Source organism: Oryza glaberrima, chromosome 11, assembly GCF_000147395.1.
Source record: "Oryza glaberrima chromosome 11, OglaRS2, whole genome shotgun sequence".
NCBI classification, from domain to species: domain Eukaryota; kingdom Viridiplantae; phylum Streptophyta; class Magnoliopsida; order Poales; family Poaceae; genus Oryza; species Oryza glaberrima.
Window position 1 is genome coordinate 5123464 of NC_068336.1, and position 16497 is coordinate 5139960.

Here is a 16497-nt window from a genome sequence, read left to right on the forward strand (position 1 = left end):
AAGCTCAAAATTCACTGATGAGGAGATAAGGAGGCCACCAGCCGAAAATAGGCTGGATTGGGCCAGCCCATGTTCGGCCGAACCCTCACCTGTGTCGTTGGATGCAGGGTTTGGCGTGGACGTCCAGGATTGCATCCCAATGATGGTTGGAGGGCATTTCCAACCATTCCAACTGCCACAACCGTTATTGGCAGCTATAAAAGGACCTCCCATCCTCACTTCTTCCACACACTCAAGCAAGGAGCTTCTCATATTCTCTCAAGTTTAGTATACTCTCTAGAGTATAGTGGAATAGAAATACAATAGAGTCCAATCCTCGGGGTCTTCGGAAGAGTTCGGATATGGCTCTACTAGCTTTTCCTTCATTTGTAAGACTTGTAATATTTATAGAATATTCTTCTCAATATATTTACAGTATTTTACTGCACTCTGATCATTCGAGTACTGGCTTTCCGATATATTATTCGAGATATAATTGTCTAGCTAGCTTACTCGGGAGATGCGACTGTGTGGGTATAATATTCATCTATATGATTGCTCTATGTCATGACGATGATTGTAGAGTAGTATTTGGTAGCATAAGCGAGGTGCTTAGGCTATTGAATATCATTATTTGGGGTTATATGCTACGGGACAGTAGAGGTGGGCCGCTGATGGTGACAGCTCAGTACGGGTATTCCTCCATGTTAGTATATAATCCTAAGTTACTTTCCTGGGGAGGGTACTCCTCCGTATTTAGCACTGGTTGTATGGCCATGATGGGTTGTCGTAAGGAACTCGGCAACCAGGAGTGGTCTCTCGAAACACCAGGGGGGATCGTAAGGGGGGTATTGGCTATATAATTATATAGAAAATAATATTGACCAAAGTTGTATGTATGTATATTAGAAGTATAGGAAATGATTCTTTTCTTATTCTTTTCCACTTATCCTAGAATTAGTATGTATGAGAATAGTGAGTGCTTCTGCTTTATGTCACTCTACCCTTGAATTAAATTAACCCCTGCTTAGTCTTTGATTACTACAAGTAACATATAAATAAATATTAGCTTGGTTCTCTCTTTTATAATCTTCCCATGTGATTAAACAAATACGATAATGTCAGTGATGTGGGTGTTGGTATTTCTTAACGTCATTACTAGAAATATAATTCCCAGCAATGGCGCAAAAATACTCCTGGTATATTATGGTTACAGAGTTCATCCGCAAGCGCACGGATATACCATTGTAGCATTTCACCCGAGAGTATTCCAAGGGTATCGTATTTTATCCCGTGGGAAGATCATGTAGAGAGAACTTGACTAATAATTTATATATTACTTGTGATAATCATATCCTGAGTAGGGGTTAAGATAATCTAAGGGTAGAGTGACACACAAGCAGTAGCTACTCATTCTCATACTAAATTATCTAAGCTAAGTGGAAAGAAAAGAGAAAGAAAATATATTCCTATACTTCTAATATATATAGTATACATACATTCTAGTTATCTGAAATACTAGCTAATACCCTCTATCCGATGCCCTCCTAGTACTTCGAGAAGCCACTCCTAACTGCCGAGTTCCTTACGACAGCCCGTCATGACCATACAACCGGGGCTAAATACGGAAGAGTACTGTCAGGGTTATGGATACCACATACCTAATAGTAATCGACTAAGCTCGACGGCCCCACCACATACCATTTCTTATACGGAAACAAACCTCCTATATAGAAGGAGTTCCGGATAAGGAAGAACGAATAGAGTTCTATATGGAAACGACAAGGACTACTCCGATTGTATCTATATTGGTCTCCCTAGTTTTACTTGGACAAGGGGGCACCTACGGGTATAAATACAGGCCCCCTAGGAGGAGAGGGGACACACCCACCATATACGCCACAAAGTTGCAAGACATACAGATCAACACAAACCAATACGCCGCCATATGTCGACATCAGAGATTAGCCTAGCCACACCCCATCCGGAGCCTACGGAAGCCGACAAGAGGGATCTAGCGTCATCTCTGATCTCGACGAGTTCGCACTTGAGGAGGAAGACTTTCTTGTCGTCGACTACGAGTTAGTTATCTAGCCGCTAAGTCGACGATAGTTAGATAGGTTATCCCAAATATTGTATTTGTGTGATCCAGATGAATAAAGAGCAACACCGACTTCGGCCAACAGGATGTAGGGCTATTACCTGTCAGATAAGGGGCCCAATCCTGTATAAAAACCTTGTCTTCATCTCTTTTACCTCAATCTCGCATATACCCTGGTACCAACGATCCCCATACAATCCAAATACCGTAGTCGTGACTATCAAACATCGACAAGTACCCTACACAGGAAATTAACTTAGGACTATATACACGCGCGGAGGAATACCCGTACTGAGCTGTCACCATCAGCGGCCCACCTCTCATCCGCAGCATATAAATCCAAATAATGATATCCCGTAATTTAGACACCACGTCTAAACTACCAGATACTACTCTAATATCATCGTCATGACATAGAGTAATTGCTTAAGCAAACATTATACCCGCACCAAAGCATCTCCCAGATAAGCTAGCAGTATATTCAGTATAACATGAACATAATGTAAAGTAGGCATTCATATACTCGGAAAGTATTTCAATACCATAAATGTATATAGAAGAGTATTCTAAATAAAGTACAAAGCTTACAAAAGAGAAAAGGAAAGCTACTAGAGCCATACCCGAACTCTTCCGAAGACTTTCGGACTCCCGATTTGTACTCTATTCCTATTCCACTAGCTTAAGAACACTAAACTAACTTGAGAGAATATGAGAGAGCTCTTGCTTGAGGTGTGTGTTGAAGTGAAGAGAGCGAGGGGTTTATATAGCCTCCCAATGACGGTTGTGACGGTTGGAATGGTCGGAAATACCCTCCAACCGTCATTGGGAGCTAATCCACACCGTCCAGCCGCAACCCTGCATCCAACGGCGCCAAGGGGGGTTCGGCCGAACCAGGGGCCGGCCCAACTAGCCCAAATTTTGGCTGGCAGCCTACTCCATTAATTTCTTCCGTAGACTTGTGAATTTTGGCCCAATTGATCGTGTCAATTCTGAGTTCCTGGCCCATTCATACATAATTCTGATTCTCGACATCGTTCGATTGATTTATCGTCTGAGTTGATGTCGATTCTCCTTCACTTTATGGTTATTCTCTACAAAAGGTTAGTGAACCTAATACTAGTGGAATATTATTATTCTAACATGTATATGCATTACAAGCATAACTAGTTCTCCTCTATTTTTGCAATATTGACAGTCAAAACTGATCGATAACGACTGTCAACCGCAATTAATTTTAATTCTCTATTCTCACAGCCATCCATGTCACCTTAAATTAATCTAGCCACTGGATTTGCAGCAGACGTCCAAGATCGTCATCATTGATTGCCCATCCAAATTGCTGACGTGCACTGAAGAGTCCAATCTGTTTGCATATTCCTTCCATCCTAATTGGGCCAATGCATTTGAGCCCATTCTGTTTTCTTCCTTTAATTGCACCATTTAGAGGAAAATTTGCCTATAATGACAATTTGCTACAGTACACTCAAAATTCATATAATTTGCTGGTAGACATCATAAAAATGTGTCACGGCTAAATATAATTAAAAATTGATAATTTGTTAGAGGACACTTTCGACTCAATTGGAGAGAGAAATTCTTTGAAAAGATGAGAATGCCCTTAGGGTTAAAAGCTTTTGAGCTGAGAATAGAGTGAAGATGGAATATGATGTTTGCTAGTGATGTTCTTGGGTGAAGGCAAATTTAGAGTTGCATAATTTCTAAATTTTTACTTTAATGCCATGTTTGAAGCATGTGGTCCCAGGGGCATTCTCCTATTTCTTGAGATTTTATCTCTCCAATTGATCCGAAAGTGTCCTCTAGCGAATTACCAGGTTTTTAGGATGTCTTTCAGTCATGACTCATGACACGTTTTTTCGATGTCTATCAGCAAATTACATAAATTTTGAGTGTTCTGTAGGAAAATTTGCCTATAATTTTTGGAAACCGTAGAGCCTCTTAATCTTCAGAAAAAAAATGGAAACCGTCGAACCTCTGCATATTCCGATAACCACCCAAACATCCCGTACTTAAAAGAAAGCGAGCAATCAAAGAGAGCATGTGATTTTTGCTTTCCATTCTCATTCATTGGGTGTCATCTGGAAATCCCATCTCTGGTGTCCATCATCGATGTTCATAGCAAGGCTTCAGTATGTCCTACTGCAGTTTCAGTTCGATGTTATCGCCACTGGAGCTGCTTGAAGAACTACTGGCATCACCGGTAAGCTAGATTCACTGTTGTTTATCATTATTATTGTCATCTTTATTCTTATAGCCATAGGATTTGTTTAGACATATTTTATCCATTGTTCCTTCTATAGTGGTAGCTAATGATGACTACATCGGCCTCTCTACGTTTTTTTTTTCTTTCAAGTTTGCGTATCTGTGTCCTCGTTATATTTTTTAAGAATCTTACATCATTTATCCTGCCCTGTAGGTTAGTACCATAATCCAATTGACTAACACAAGCAGAATGTACAACTTACTACTATCGAAGTATCATCAAGAATTACTGTTGAAATGCACACATTCAGTTGCAAGTCTACAACATCATCCGTTTCATGATGAATTGCATTGGGTAAGCTATTTTTTTTCTTAAAGTTGAGTAACATATCTCCATAATGCATTATAAGAATATTGAGGGCATACATTTTGTTTTATTTTATTTCATTAATATAATAATTCTGAGATTTCTCTAAGTAATGTCTCTGTTTTACAAACTTCACTCCATGCATGGCCAATCTTAGTTTACTATTTTCCTCTCCTTTCTTAGTATGCATGAGCAGGGCTGATAGAACCCAAATTTCAGAAACTTCGGTCCAGAATTTTGAACCCTGCATTAGTACAAATTCGACACTTATTGCGCATTCAGATATTCCACAACAACGCGCGGAGTATCATCTACTCCCTCTGTTTCACAATATAAGACATTCTAGCATTTCCCACATTCATATTGATGTTAATGAATCTAGACATATATATTAATCTAAATTTATTAACATCAATATGAATATGAGAAATGTTAGAATGACTTACATTGTGAAACGGGGGAAGTAGTATGTATTAGAGACGACTATTACAATGTAAATTTGTTCCATGCCTCAGGCGACTATAAATTTACAGCTAGGTAAGCTCAAAACTGATATTATCTGCAATATCACCTCCCCCCCCCCCCCCCAACACCCCATCCACATGTTTTGTCTCGTAAAACAGTCTAAAGTTCCAAACAACGTGGTTAAGTATTTATTTGTGTTTTCTCGGATTTTGAAGTCACTACATTTAAATGGTGCATCCATAGAGCAAATGCTTTCAGGGATTATATGATGTTTGCAATTACTCTACTGTAATATTGGACTTTATCAGGTGCACGAGGGATACTAGGCATCTGCTTAGAGCATCTCCAACAACCTCTCCAATTTGCTCTCCAAGTTAAATTTTGGCTATTCTACCTAAAAAAACATGCTCCAACAGCCTCTCCAACTCACTGGCCAAGCTATTTGGCTGGACAAACCCTCCTCCTCACTCACTAAATTTGGCTAGTCTATTTGGCTGGCCATTAGTGGGCCCCACACTGCCAATCTCCTCCATCCCCCTCTCTCTCCCCCCCTCTCTCGTATCCGTCGTCTCTCTCCCATCGACACCGGCGCACTGCTACGGAGGCGGCGAGCTCGAGCATGACCGCCCTGCCACTCGCCACAGCCCACTACAGCCATCGGCCTGCGCTCGCCACAGCCGCCGCCCCGCCTCCGCCCGCCCCGCCGCGGCCTTCACTCGCCGCCGCCCACCGCCTCCGCTCGTCGAAGGCCGCGTCGGCCTTCGCTCACTGCAGCCGTCACCCTGCCGCTCGTTGAGCCGCCGCCCGTCGCCCCGCCGCTCGCCTCCGCTCGCCCCGCCGCGGCCTTCGCTCGCTACAGCCCGCTGCCTCCGCTCGTCGAAGGCCGCGCCGACCTTCGCTCGCCGTAGTCGTCGCCCCGCCTTCGCCCGCCCTGCCACCGGTCGTCGCCCCGCCGCCTCGCTTCCGCCGGTCGCCCCGCCTACGCCCATCGGCCCGCTTCTGCTTGTCGCCCTGCCTCCGCCCATCGGCACGCAAGTCGTCGTCGCCATCGCCGTCCGCCGTCGCCGCACCGAGGTAGGGGCGCCGTCCGCCGGCGCCGCACCGAGGTAGGGCGTGAGGAAGGGGCAGTAGCACGGGAGGGAGAAGGGAGATGTAGTATGGGTGGGGAAAAAAACAGGATTGAAGAAGGTTTGTTGAGGCTGATACATGGGTCCTATTTGTCATAAACTTATAACAGAGATGATAGATGGAGAGGCTGTTGGAGTAAACAAGAGTTTGACTTGCCAAATTAAATGGAGAGTTGGCCAAATAGACATTTGGAGAACTAGATTTGGAGAGACTGTTGGAGATGCTCTTTAAGCTACTCAGAGAGAATAAAACACCATGGCATCATCCTTGTGGTCTCAACGTTCTGAATAATCAAGACAGCGGTGCATCAAACATTTTCCTCTTCCTATTCGTCTTCGTCTTCATCTTCGTCTTCGTCTTCTTCTTCTTCTTCGTCTTCGTAAGGGTCTCCATAAGAGTCTTCATCTTCATCTTCGTGAGAGTTCTCATCTTCATCTTCCTCCACTTTGTCCTGGTCATTGTCATATCCTTTCAAAATCTCGATTTCCTTACAACTAAAAACTGCACAAAGAAACAAATAAGAAGAGCACAGTAAATTTCAAGAGGTCCAACCTGAAAATTTACTCCAAAATAAAAACTTCAAATCCATTGACAAACTTAGTCTATTGGACCAACCCTTCAAAATACAAATTGACATAAATACTTCATTACTTCTCCATAACCAAAATCTGATTATGTCCACTACTTCATTCAAAGAAAGGGAAACATAATAAAATGCCCTCACTTGGAATAAAACTACTAAGCAATCTTGCCCAATTATTGGTTACTAGCTGCTATGATATAACCAGGATGGCTAGTGCAGCAAGCTGGCACACTCAGCACCTCTGGTACGGTAAACTGATGGTTACAGCATAACAAAGTTTTCTCACAATAATTGAGTTCGACAACGAGATAAAAAGTATGTGAGGTACTTGCCTACATGGAAAATGACATGCGAGCTATAAGATGGCAATATCGACTCTCACAAATATACAACTGATGGGAAAGAAAATCAAATCAAATGATTGAAAGATATAATTACATACTACACACATGTTGACATACTTGTTATGTTATGCAAGAAAGTTTTAGAAATCTTAATATGCTTTTTTGAATACAACCAGCCAAAAGAGTAGTCTAGATAATGTCTTCCCAATCATACCAAATGCAGTGCATGCTTTCATTTCCCAATAAATCCATGATCCTAACATCCGTTTCCCAAGAACTTGAGTTTCGATACTGCTTACTACATTTCAAGCATATGAAGGCAAAGGAAATTTTCAGAAATGTACAAAGAATGAAGAATGTTTACGTATGTTGAATGTAGACAGATACTTCAAAACTTTGAGTACTCTCTTATCAACCGCTTCGCATTTGATTTCAACTATCTCAAGGTGTGTTGATATTACAAGTGATCTATCCATTGAATGGCAGTTTCCTTTGATTTTCATTCTATGTTTAGGTCCCTGTCAGAAATTAAACATTTTACGGTCAATAGAAAAATGCCCCAAAACTTCAACAAGTAATCAATTGGCCAATTAGAGAAGGTATACCTTGGAATAGATCTGAAGAATGAGATTCTCTAGAACCGGTGCATGTTGAAGAATGCAAGTTAGTGCACTAAAATCATCAGGCACACACCAGTATTCATTGAGTAACAAATGTCAGGAAACCCAAGGATCGTGAGGATCCTGGACGAGCACCTTACGCGCGCACTGTAGCTGATCTGGCAAAAAAAAGAAACAGAGGAATCAGAGGAATTTTGGCTCAGTGCAACAGCTTGCTGCTTTTCTGATTTACTCCCTTATATAACAAATGGGATTACAACGGAATCAAAACCACCAGGACCGCTTCTCACGCTGGCAAATCGCTGCGTCCATCCCCACAGCTGCTCAACGTGCATCACGCTCTCGGCGCACGACGCGGGCTCAACGAGCTATTCTCGCGACCCTCAACTGAAGCACGACTGCCACAGATATCGGCAAGCTCATGCATGACTGAATCAAACAAATGCAGAAATAACTGGCTAACTAATTTAACTAACCAAGGCACACACGTTTTATTTCCAACAAAACTCCCCCTAAGACTGATGTGCCTCAGTGACAGAAACCATAGCAACCTTCCCTCGCATTTCCTGAAATTTGATTCGTGGTAGCGCCTTTGTCAGGATGTCAGCGAGTTGCCCTCTGGTGTTGGTAAATTCCGGCTTGATCTCCCCGCTCTCCACAGCCTCACGTATAAAGTGAAACTTAGTCTGAATATGCTTGCTTCGGTCATGGAAAATAGGGTTTTTCATCAGGGCAAGAGCGGATTGATTATCCACCCTTAGCTCGACAACCTCAGGCGCGGCACTCCTGAGATAGCCAAGAAGCTGGGCAAGCCAAATGCCCTGGCACGCAGCCGATGCAGCTGCGATGTACTCCGATTCACATGAGGAGAGCACCACCACTCGTTGCTTCTGAGACTGCCAGCTGACAAGATTATTGCCAAGGAAGAACAAGATCCCCGTAGTACTCTTGCGTGTGTCCACGTCTCCCACCATATCACTGTCATTGTAACCTTGCAGCCTCTTCTCTCCTCCCTTAACATAGGCGGCAACCATAGTGAACTGTCCCGGCCACATACCGAACAATCATTTTCACAGCCGCCAAGTGTTCGTCCGTCGGTCTCTCCATAAAGCGACTTACGTAACCAATGGCGAAAGCAAGATCAGGCCTGGTATTAACCAGATAGCGCAGGCTGCCCACCAAGCTCCTGTATTCAGTGGCATCAACCAGCGGCGCCGTGCTATCCTTGCTCAATTTTAGCCGGGGCTCCATAGCCGTGGCGCATGTGTTGCAACCCACAAGCCCGGCTTTCTCCACGATGCGCGATGCATAGGCCGCTTGATTCAAGGTGATGACGCCAGATTCTTGATGCACCTCAATCCCTAAGTAGAAACTCAAGGAACCAAGATCACTCATTTTGAACTCATCCATCATCTGTCTTTTGAACCCATTGATCGTGTCTACATCACCACCGACAATCACCAGATCATCAACATACACACCCACCAGCAGCCTCCTGCCACCAGTGCCACGCGCATACAAGCCATGCTCCAGCGGATTCTGCTCAAAACCGATTTTTTTCAGAGTGGTGTTGAGCTTGAAGTTCCAAGATCGTGGAGCTTGGCGAAGCCCGTACAGAGCTTTGTCAAGCCTATACACCATGTTCTCTTCTCCTTCCACCTCAAACCCCGGCGGCTGGACGACGTACACTTCTTCGACAAGCTCTCCATTGAGAAAAGCCGACTTTACGTCCATGTGGTGTACCATCCATCCCTCCTGTGCGGCGAGAGCAAGAAGCAATCGAACAAAATTGAGACGAGCAACAGGAGCAAATACCTCGTCGAAATCTACTCCAGCACGTTGCACATACCCCTTCGCCACCAGGCGCGCTTTGTGCTTGACAACAACGCCTTGGGCATTCTTTTTCAGCTTGTAGACCCATTTGAGTCCAATTGGCCGGTGCCCGTGCGGCAAATCAACAAAGCGCCAGGTGCAATTTTCTTCAATGGAGGCAATTTCTTCCATCATGGCACGTCGCCATGCCTCCTCTTTCTTGGCCTGTGCAAACGTTGTTGGCTCTTCACCGCTCACCATCATCAGTTCCTCCTGGACATCGTGCATCGCTAGTCCCGGCGGCGTGGCCGGGCCTAGCAGATTCTCCATGTTTCGAAAACGAAGCGGGGCGTCGTCGTGGTCAGCGTCGAGGTCGACCTCAGCATTGGCTGGCGGTGACGTGAACTCCACATCTGATGCGGCACCACGCACCGAAGGTGTTCGACCTGGTGACGCCGGACTTCAGGCAACTGGCGTTGACAAGCCCATAATCGGCGAGGCGCCCTCCCCCGAAGCAGGGCACGGCACCGGTGTTGCTTCAGGGTGGAGCACCGAGGTATACTCGATGACAAAGTCGGTGGTGAGGTTTGCGTCGCGTTCGCCGCTCCAGCTCCACTCGGCCGCCTCGTCGAACACGACGTCGCGCGAGACATGAACTCGCCGTGCCTGCGGATCATAGGCCCTGTACGCCTTCGAGCCTGGTTCATAGCCGACGAAAATCATCGGCCGGCTGCGGTCGTCGAGCTTCTTCACGTTCGGGGTGGTCACCTTGACGTGCGCGACGCAGCCGAACGTCCGGAGGTGGTGAACAGCCGGCGTGCAGCCGTTCTAGAGCTCATAGGGGGTCTTGCCGCCCACGCTCTTGGATGATACCCTGTTCACTATATAAACAGCAGTGGTAATTGCCTCCCCCCAAAACATACCCGGCAGGTGTTTGGCCTTCAGCATACTCCTCGCCGTGCCTAAGACGGACTGATTGCGGCGCTCGACGACGCCGTTCTGCGGCGGGGAGTTTGGCGCCGTGAGCTCGCGCCTGACGCCCAGCTCGGCATAGTACTCCTGGAAGTGGCCCACGGTGAATTCTCCCCCCCCCCCCCCCCCGATCTGTGCGGAGGGCGCGCAGCTTGTGCCCGCTTTTACGTTCCGTCGCCGCCTGAATACGGCGGATGGCCGCCGGTGCCTTGTCTTTGCTGGGAAGAAGCGCCAGCCACATGAAGCGGCTATAGTCGTTGACGAGGAGAAGGAAGTAGCGGTTGCCGCTTGGAGTTGGTGGAGTGATGGGACCACAGAGGTCGCCGTGCAGCAGCCCGAGTGGTTCGGTCTGTCGGTGCTTGGCGCTCTACGGGAACGGGGCTCACCGATGCTTGCCCGCCAAACAAGCCTCGCAGACCTGCTCCACCTGCTTGAGGAGTGGCATACCGCGCACTAGTTGTTCGTGACCCATCTTGCATAGCGTGGTGAAGTTGGCATGGCCGAACCGCGCATGCCAGCGCCAGGCGTCGTCCCCGACGCGCGCAGTCAGGTAGACCGGCCGCCCGAGCATGACGTCGAGCTTGTACAGCCGCCCTAGACTGCGTCTGATTTTTGCAATGAGCCGCATCTCCTCATCACGGATTCACATGAACCCGTGCTTCACCCAGACGTCGAACCCCACCTCGTCGAGCTGTCCAACACTAATAATATTCACGGCAAGGCGCGGAAGATAGTAGCAGTTGTTCAGGGTGCGGTGCTCACCATTTTTGTACTGGAAAAGGATTGTGCCACAGCCCTCAATGCGCACGACCGAGCCGTCGCCGAGGCAGATGTTGCCAGTAATGCCGGTGTCGAGGTCAGAGAACGCCGCGCGACACCCTGTCATGTGGTTCGACGCGCCGGAGTCGACGATCCAGCTTGTTACGTCGCGGTCCACGGCGTCGTCGACGGCCGCGAACACCTTCTCCTCGATGATCTCCATCTCCGTGCACTTGGTGGTTGACGATGTTGCCGACGCGCCATGTTCTGGAACCGCCTGGTTGCTGTCGAGGATGTCAACACACCCCCCGGACAGCAGCATGAGCATTGGCTCATCATCTCCGGCCGCATGGACCTGATCATCACGCCGTGGCTTGCTCCTGCAGTCCTTGGCCCAGTGGCCGAGTTTGCCGCAGTTGCGGCATTTATCGTCTTTGCGTGCCGGCCCGGAGTACGCTGATTCCGAGCTCGCAGCCCCTCCGCCACCATTTCGCCCCTTGCCGCTGCGGCGCTTGCTGCAATGCAACGAGTTACTGCTCCCACCGCCCCCTTTTGCCTCCTGCTCCTTTTTGTGACGCTCGTACCACTCTGCCTCCGTCAGATACAGAGTGCCGCCGTTGTTAGCGGGTGACGAGATCTGCCCCGAGTCCTTAGCCGCCTTGGGCCTGCCGGTGACTTCCTCCAGCGACAAGGTAGAGATATCGAGCAATGTTTCAATGGAAAGAACAAGTTGATTGAACTTGGGACGCGCAGCACGCAGGTATTTCTCGACGACCTTGTCTGCGGGCTCCGGGTCGCCGAGAGTAGCAAGCTGGTTGACGATGGTGGTGAGGCGCAGTGCGAAGTCCTCCACCATCTCGTCGCCGCGGAATGCCAGCAACTCGTACTCCGCACGTACCTTCTGCGCGCTTGCCTTGCGAATGTGGTCGTTGCCGACACGCATCGTCTTGATGCGGTCCCACGCCGCCCGGGCCGACGCTTTGGTTGCCAGGGTCCCGATCATCTCGGGCGGAACCGCACTGCAAATGGCATCGAGCGCCATCCGATCCTCATGGAATGCCACCTCCACGCCGTCCAGCTCAATGGCCGACCACAGGTTGCGAGCCTGTAGTTTGATCTTCATCAACAGGGCCCAGTCGTTGTAGTTCGTCTTGGTCAGCAACGGATAGTTCACCGGGCCGCCTCCATCCTTCACCACGCGGTGTATAACCAGCCCGCAGTCACCCCCGCCGCTGCCCGAAGCGCGGCCGCCGGAGTCGAGAGAAGAGCGCGCAATCGGCGAAGACGAACGACGTCGCGGTATCAGAACTCCCTCTAATGCACGATCACGAGTCCACTTCCTAAACCTCGCTCTGATACCAATTGTCAGGAAACCCAAGGATCGTGAGGATCCTGGACGAGCACCTTACGCGCGCACTGTAGCTGATCTGGCAAAAAACAAGAAACAGAGGAAGCAGAGGAATTTTGGCGCAGCGCAACAGCTTGCTGCTTTTCTGATTTACTCCCTTATATAACAAACGGGATTACAACGGAATCAAAACCACCAGGACCGCTTCTCACGCTGGCAAATCGCTGCGTCCATCCCCACAGCTGCTCAACGTGCGTCACGCTCTCGGCACACGACGCGGGCTCAACGAGCTATTCTCGCGACCCTCAACTGAAGCACGACTGCCACAGATATCGGCAAGCTCATGCATGACTGAATCAAACAAATGCAGAAATAACTGGCTAACTAACTTAACTAACCGAGGCACACACGTTTTATTTCCAACAACAAAGTCTTTAACTTGGTAAATGTTGGGCACCATTCCAAATCCCTTTTGAAAATAAACTGGGTAAAATGCAAACAAGAAGATAAACAAATCCTCAGAGTTCAACTGGATATAAGCACAGTATAATAGAATAATAAGACAACATAAACTACTTAAAGATGGAAGTGCAAGCATACCGATCTACGTTCATTTATCAGCACCAACGTCTTAGCTTTTGATAAACCTGCCAGAAGCACACAATTGTTGTCCTTGATATCATAACAAGGTTCAAAGCCCTCACAATAACAATCCCCAAAGTCATAATGACTACACGATTCTTTATAACAGTAGAGGACTCTAACAAATGCATCAACTAATGATGGCATCCACTCAAGCACTGGAGTCCTGCCATGGAAGTCATCCAGCTGTAGAGAAACAAGACTCGGGATTTCTGGATACCGGCGCCACCAACCACATGACTGGAGTGCGTTCGGCGTTCGCCGAGCTCGACACCGGCGTTGTTGGGACGGTGAAGTTTAGCGACGGCTCTGTGATTGAAATCCAGGGGCGCGGGACCGTGGTGTTCCGATGCAAGAATGGTGATCACCGGTCTCTCGACGCGGTGTACTACATCCCGAAGCTGCGCAAGAACATCATCAGCGTCGGCCGTCTCGACGCACGCGGCTACGACGCACATATCTGGGGTGGGGTCTGCACACTCCGTGATTCCGATGGTCTTCTCCTCGCAAAGGTAAAACAAGACATAAATTATCTCTACATACTCAAGCTGCATATTGCAAGTCCAGTCTGCATGGCGGCGAGCGGTGGCGAGACGGCATGGCGGTGGCATGCGCGTTTCGGACACTTGAACTTCCAGTCGCTCCGGAGGCTGGCCCAGGGGAACATGGTCCGCGGGCTTCCGGCCATTGATCACACTGATTAACTGTGCGACGGTTGTCTCGCGGGCAAGCAACGACGACTCCCGTTCCCGGAGGAGGCCAAGTTTAGAGCACAGGAGGCGCTCGAACTGGTGCACGGCGACTTGTGTGGGCCGATCACGCCTGCGACCCTAGGCGGCAGGAAGTATTTCCTGCTCCTCGTCGACGATATGAGCCGGCATATGTGGATACGGCTCCTCTCCGGCAAGCATGAAGCGGCGACGGCGATCAAGCAGTTCCAAGCCGGCGTAGAGCTGGAGTCGGGGGAATTTACCTCCGTGGAGTTCATGGACTACTGCGCCGATCGTGGGATGAGGCGAGAGCTCACTGCTCCTTACTCCCCTCAGCAGAATGGAGTCGTGGAGCGGCGGAATCAGACCGTGGTTGCGACGGCGCGCTCCATGCTTAAGGCGGCTGGGATGCCGGCGTCACCTCCTCCTTACCACCATCCTCTTGGTCTAGGATCATCTTCTTCTCCATGAGGTGTACCTCCTGTCCACCAGGTGTTCGTCCGAGTGTCGCCTCACCAGCAAGCGACACCCCTACGACATGTGCCATGAGCAACGTCGGTTCTTCCTCGGCGGCTTGCACCAGGTTCGCCTCTCCCCGGCGTTGGCGTCGTGGCTTGCGGCACTGCCTTGCGTAGTGCCCAAATTCATCACAATTGAAGCACTTTACCCTCGAGATGTCACAGCTGCTGTTCGCACCAGTGGCCGCCTCTTTGCCCTTTGGCGACCCACCTGGCTTGCCTCGGTGATTCTGTGCGCCGAGCGCGCCGCTACCCTTGTTGCCGCTGTTGCCGGAGCCCTCCTGCTCCCGCTGTTTCACATGTGCCTGCCATTGTTCCTCCGTGAGGTACAATTTCCCGCCATCGCTTGCTTCCTCATCATCGCTGTAAGAGTCCACTGTTGACAGCTGCCCAACGAGCTCCTGCAGAGCCATGGTCTTCACGTCGAGCATGAAAGTGCATTAATCCCCCTAGTGGGGTTTGGTGATTAATGACAAATGTGGTTAAAGGACTAATGAGTTCATTGAGTTACTTTCAGGAGTATTAGTCCAAGGTGTGGAAGATGGATGCTTGGAGACCCCCCAAAAGTATAAAATCAAAGCGGACCGGAACTCGGAAAGTGCATAGGATAGTTTATTTATCGCAATCGAGTTTTTAGGAAAAACCGTACTATTAAGAGGGGTTCCAGGTGATACTCTAAGATATGTCAAGTGCTCTTAGTGTGAACGAAGTGTCAAGTTTCCCTAGGAGTCATTTTTGCAATTTCTCCATCTGTCCAATTGTGAGTAACGGCTAGATGACGTCACCTAGCCGTTATACATAACCAGCTCGTTCTTTGGCCATTCCACTTTCAGTTTTTGAACATAGAGCTGTTGCTAGCCTCTCCCAAGTGTTTCTTGTCTTCTCCACTTAATCTAGAGCCTAATTCTTGTGAGAGAGAGAGATTGAGAGGAAGAGAGGAAGATTTGGAGATGTGTGAAGACTAGGATCTTGGGTGAGCACTTGGAATATCTCGTGGGCTGTCATCTCGGTGCTTATTACTCTTGGAGATGATCTCCTAGACGGTTAGGTGTCGCCCGCGAGAATCCGTTGCATATTGTGGATGTCCCGGGTAAGTTTGTGAAGGATCTCCTCTCCTCCGAAAGGGAACGAGGTAAGTTAATGAAGTTCTTGTGCTGAGATTCTAGAGGCTTTCCAAGAAGAGCAACCCACACTTGTGGCGAATTTCTAGAAGTAGGTTGAGTTGGATCTTGGTGGTCACACAATTCTAGAAATTTGCCTAGGGGTGTTTGGGGTTGAAGGCTGTGGATTTCCTTTGGGTGTTTTTGCACAAGTGAGGCAAGGGGTTAATCGAGACCCAACTCTTTGGAGCTCCTCAACGGAGAGTAGGATCGCAAGATCCGAACTTCGGGAAAAAATCGCTCTTGTCTCTTTCTATGATGTTTCTGTGGATGTTTCTGTGATCTATCCTCTGCTTAGAATACCTGTGCACCATCTTGTGAAGATTGGCTTAGTCTCCTGTTTCAAAATTTGAATTTCATCTCTGTTCTGTTACCCGGAAGTTCCTGCCCTAGAACACCGGAAGTTCTGGGCCTAGCAGACCGGAAGTTCCGGTGTTCCTTACCAGAAAGTTCCGAGCCTGTTTGAATTTCACCCGCTGCGATTTGTTTTTAAGTTTTCAGGGACAGCCTATTCACCCCCCTCTAGGCTTTATCAGCGCGTTCAATTGGTATCAGAGTAAGGTGCTCTTGATTCAAGCTTCACCGCTTGGAGTGATCCACGATGTCGCATCTAGAGGGAACCGAAGGGATGGATGACAAGGGAGACGCTTCTAGCACCAAGGATACTGGACCCAAGGGAGCTACTATTCACTTTGATTACAGCAAGCTTAATGTTTCTCTCATAACTTTTTCTCCGTGCCTTCCGGGCGTGCTCCTCAATTTGATGGGA

General features: G+C 48.3%; 1 protein-coding gene across 1 annotated transcript in view; it reads right to left on the reverse strand.

Moving 5' to 3' along the window:
- Positions 1-6320: 6320 nt before the first annotated feature.
- The window catches only part of LOC127754676 (MEIOTIC F-BOX protein MOF-like), a 41496-nt gene continuing 31319 nt past the window's right edge, over positions 6321-16497 (reverse strand). The window contains exons 3-7 of the mRNA XM_052280246.1: positions 13299-13552; positions 13129-13181; positions 7793-7901; positions 7552-7705; positions 6321-6761 (exon numbers count right to left, since the gene is read on the reverse strand). Of these exons, the coding sequence (XP_052136206.1) occupies positions 6586-6761; positions 7552-7705; positions 7793-7901; positions 13129-13181; positions 13299-13552 (746 nt within the window). The 3' untranslated portion in view covers positions 6321-6585. The remainder of the gene's footprint in view (positions 6762-7551; positions 7706-7792; positions 7902-13128; positions 13182-13298; positions 13553-16497) is intronic.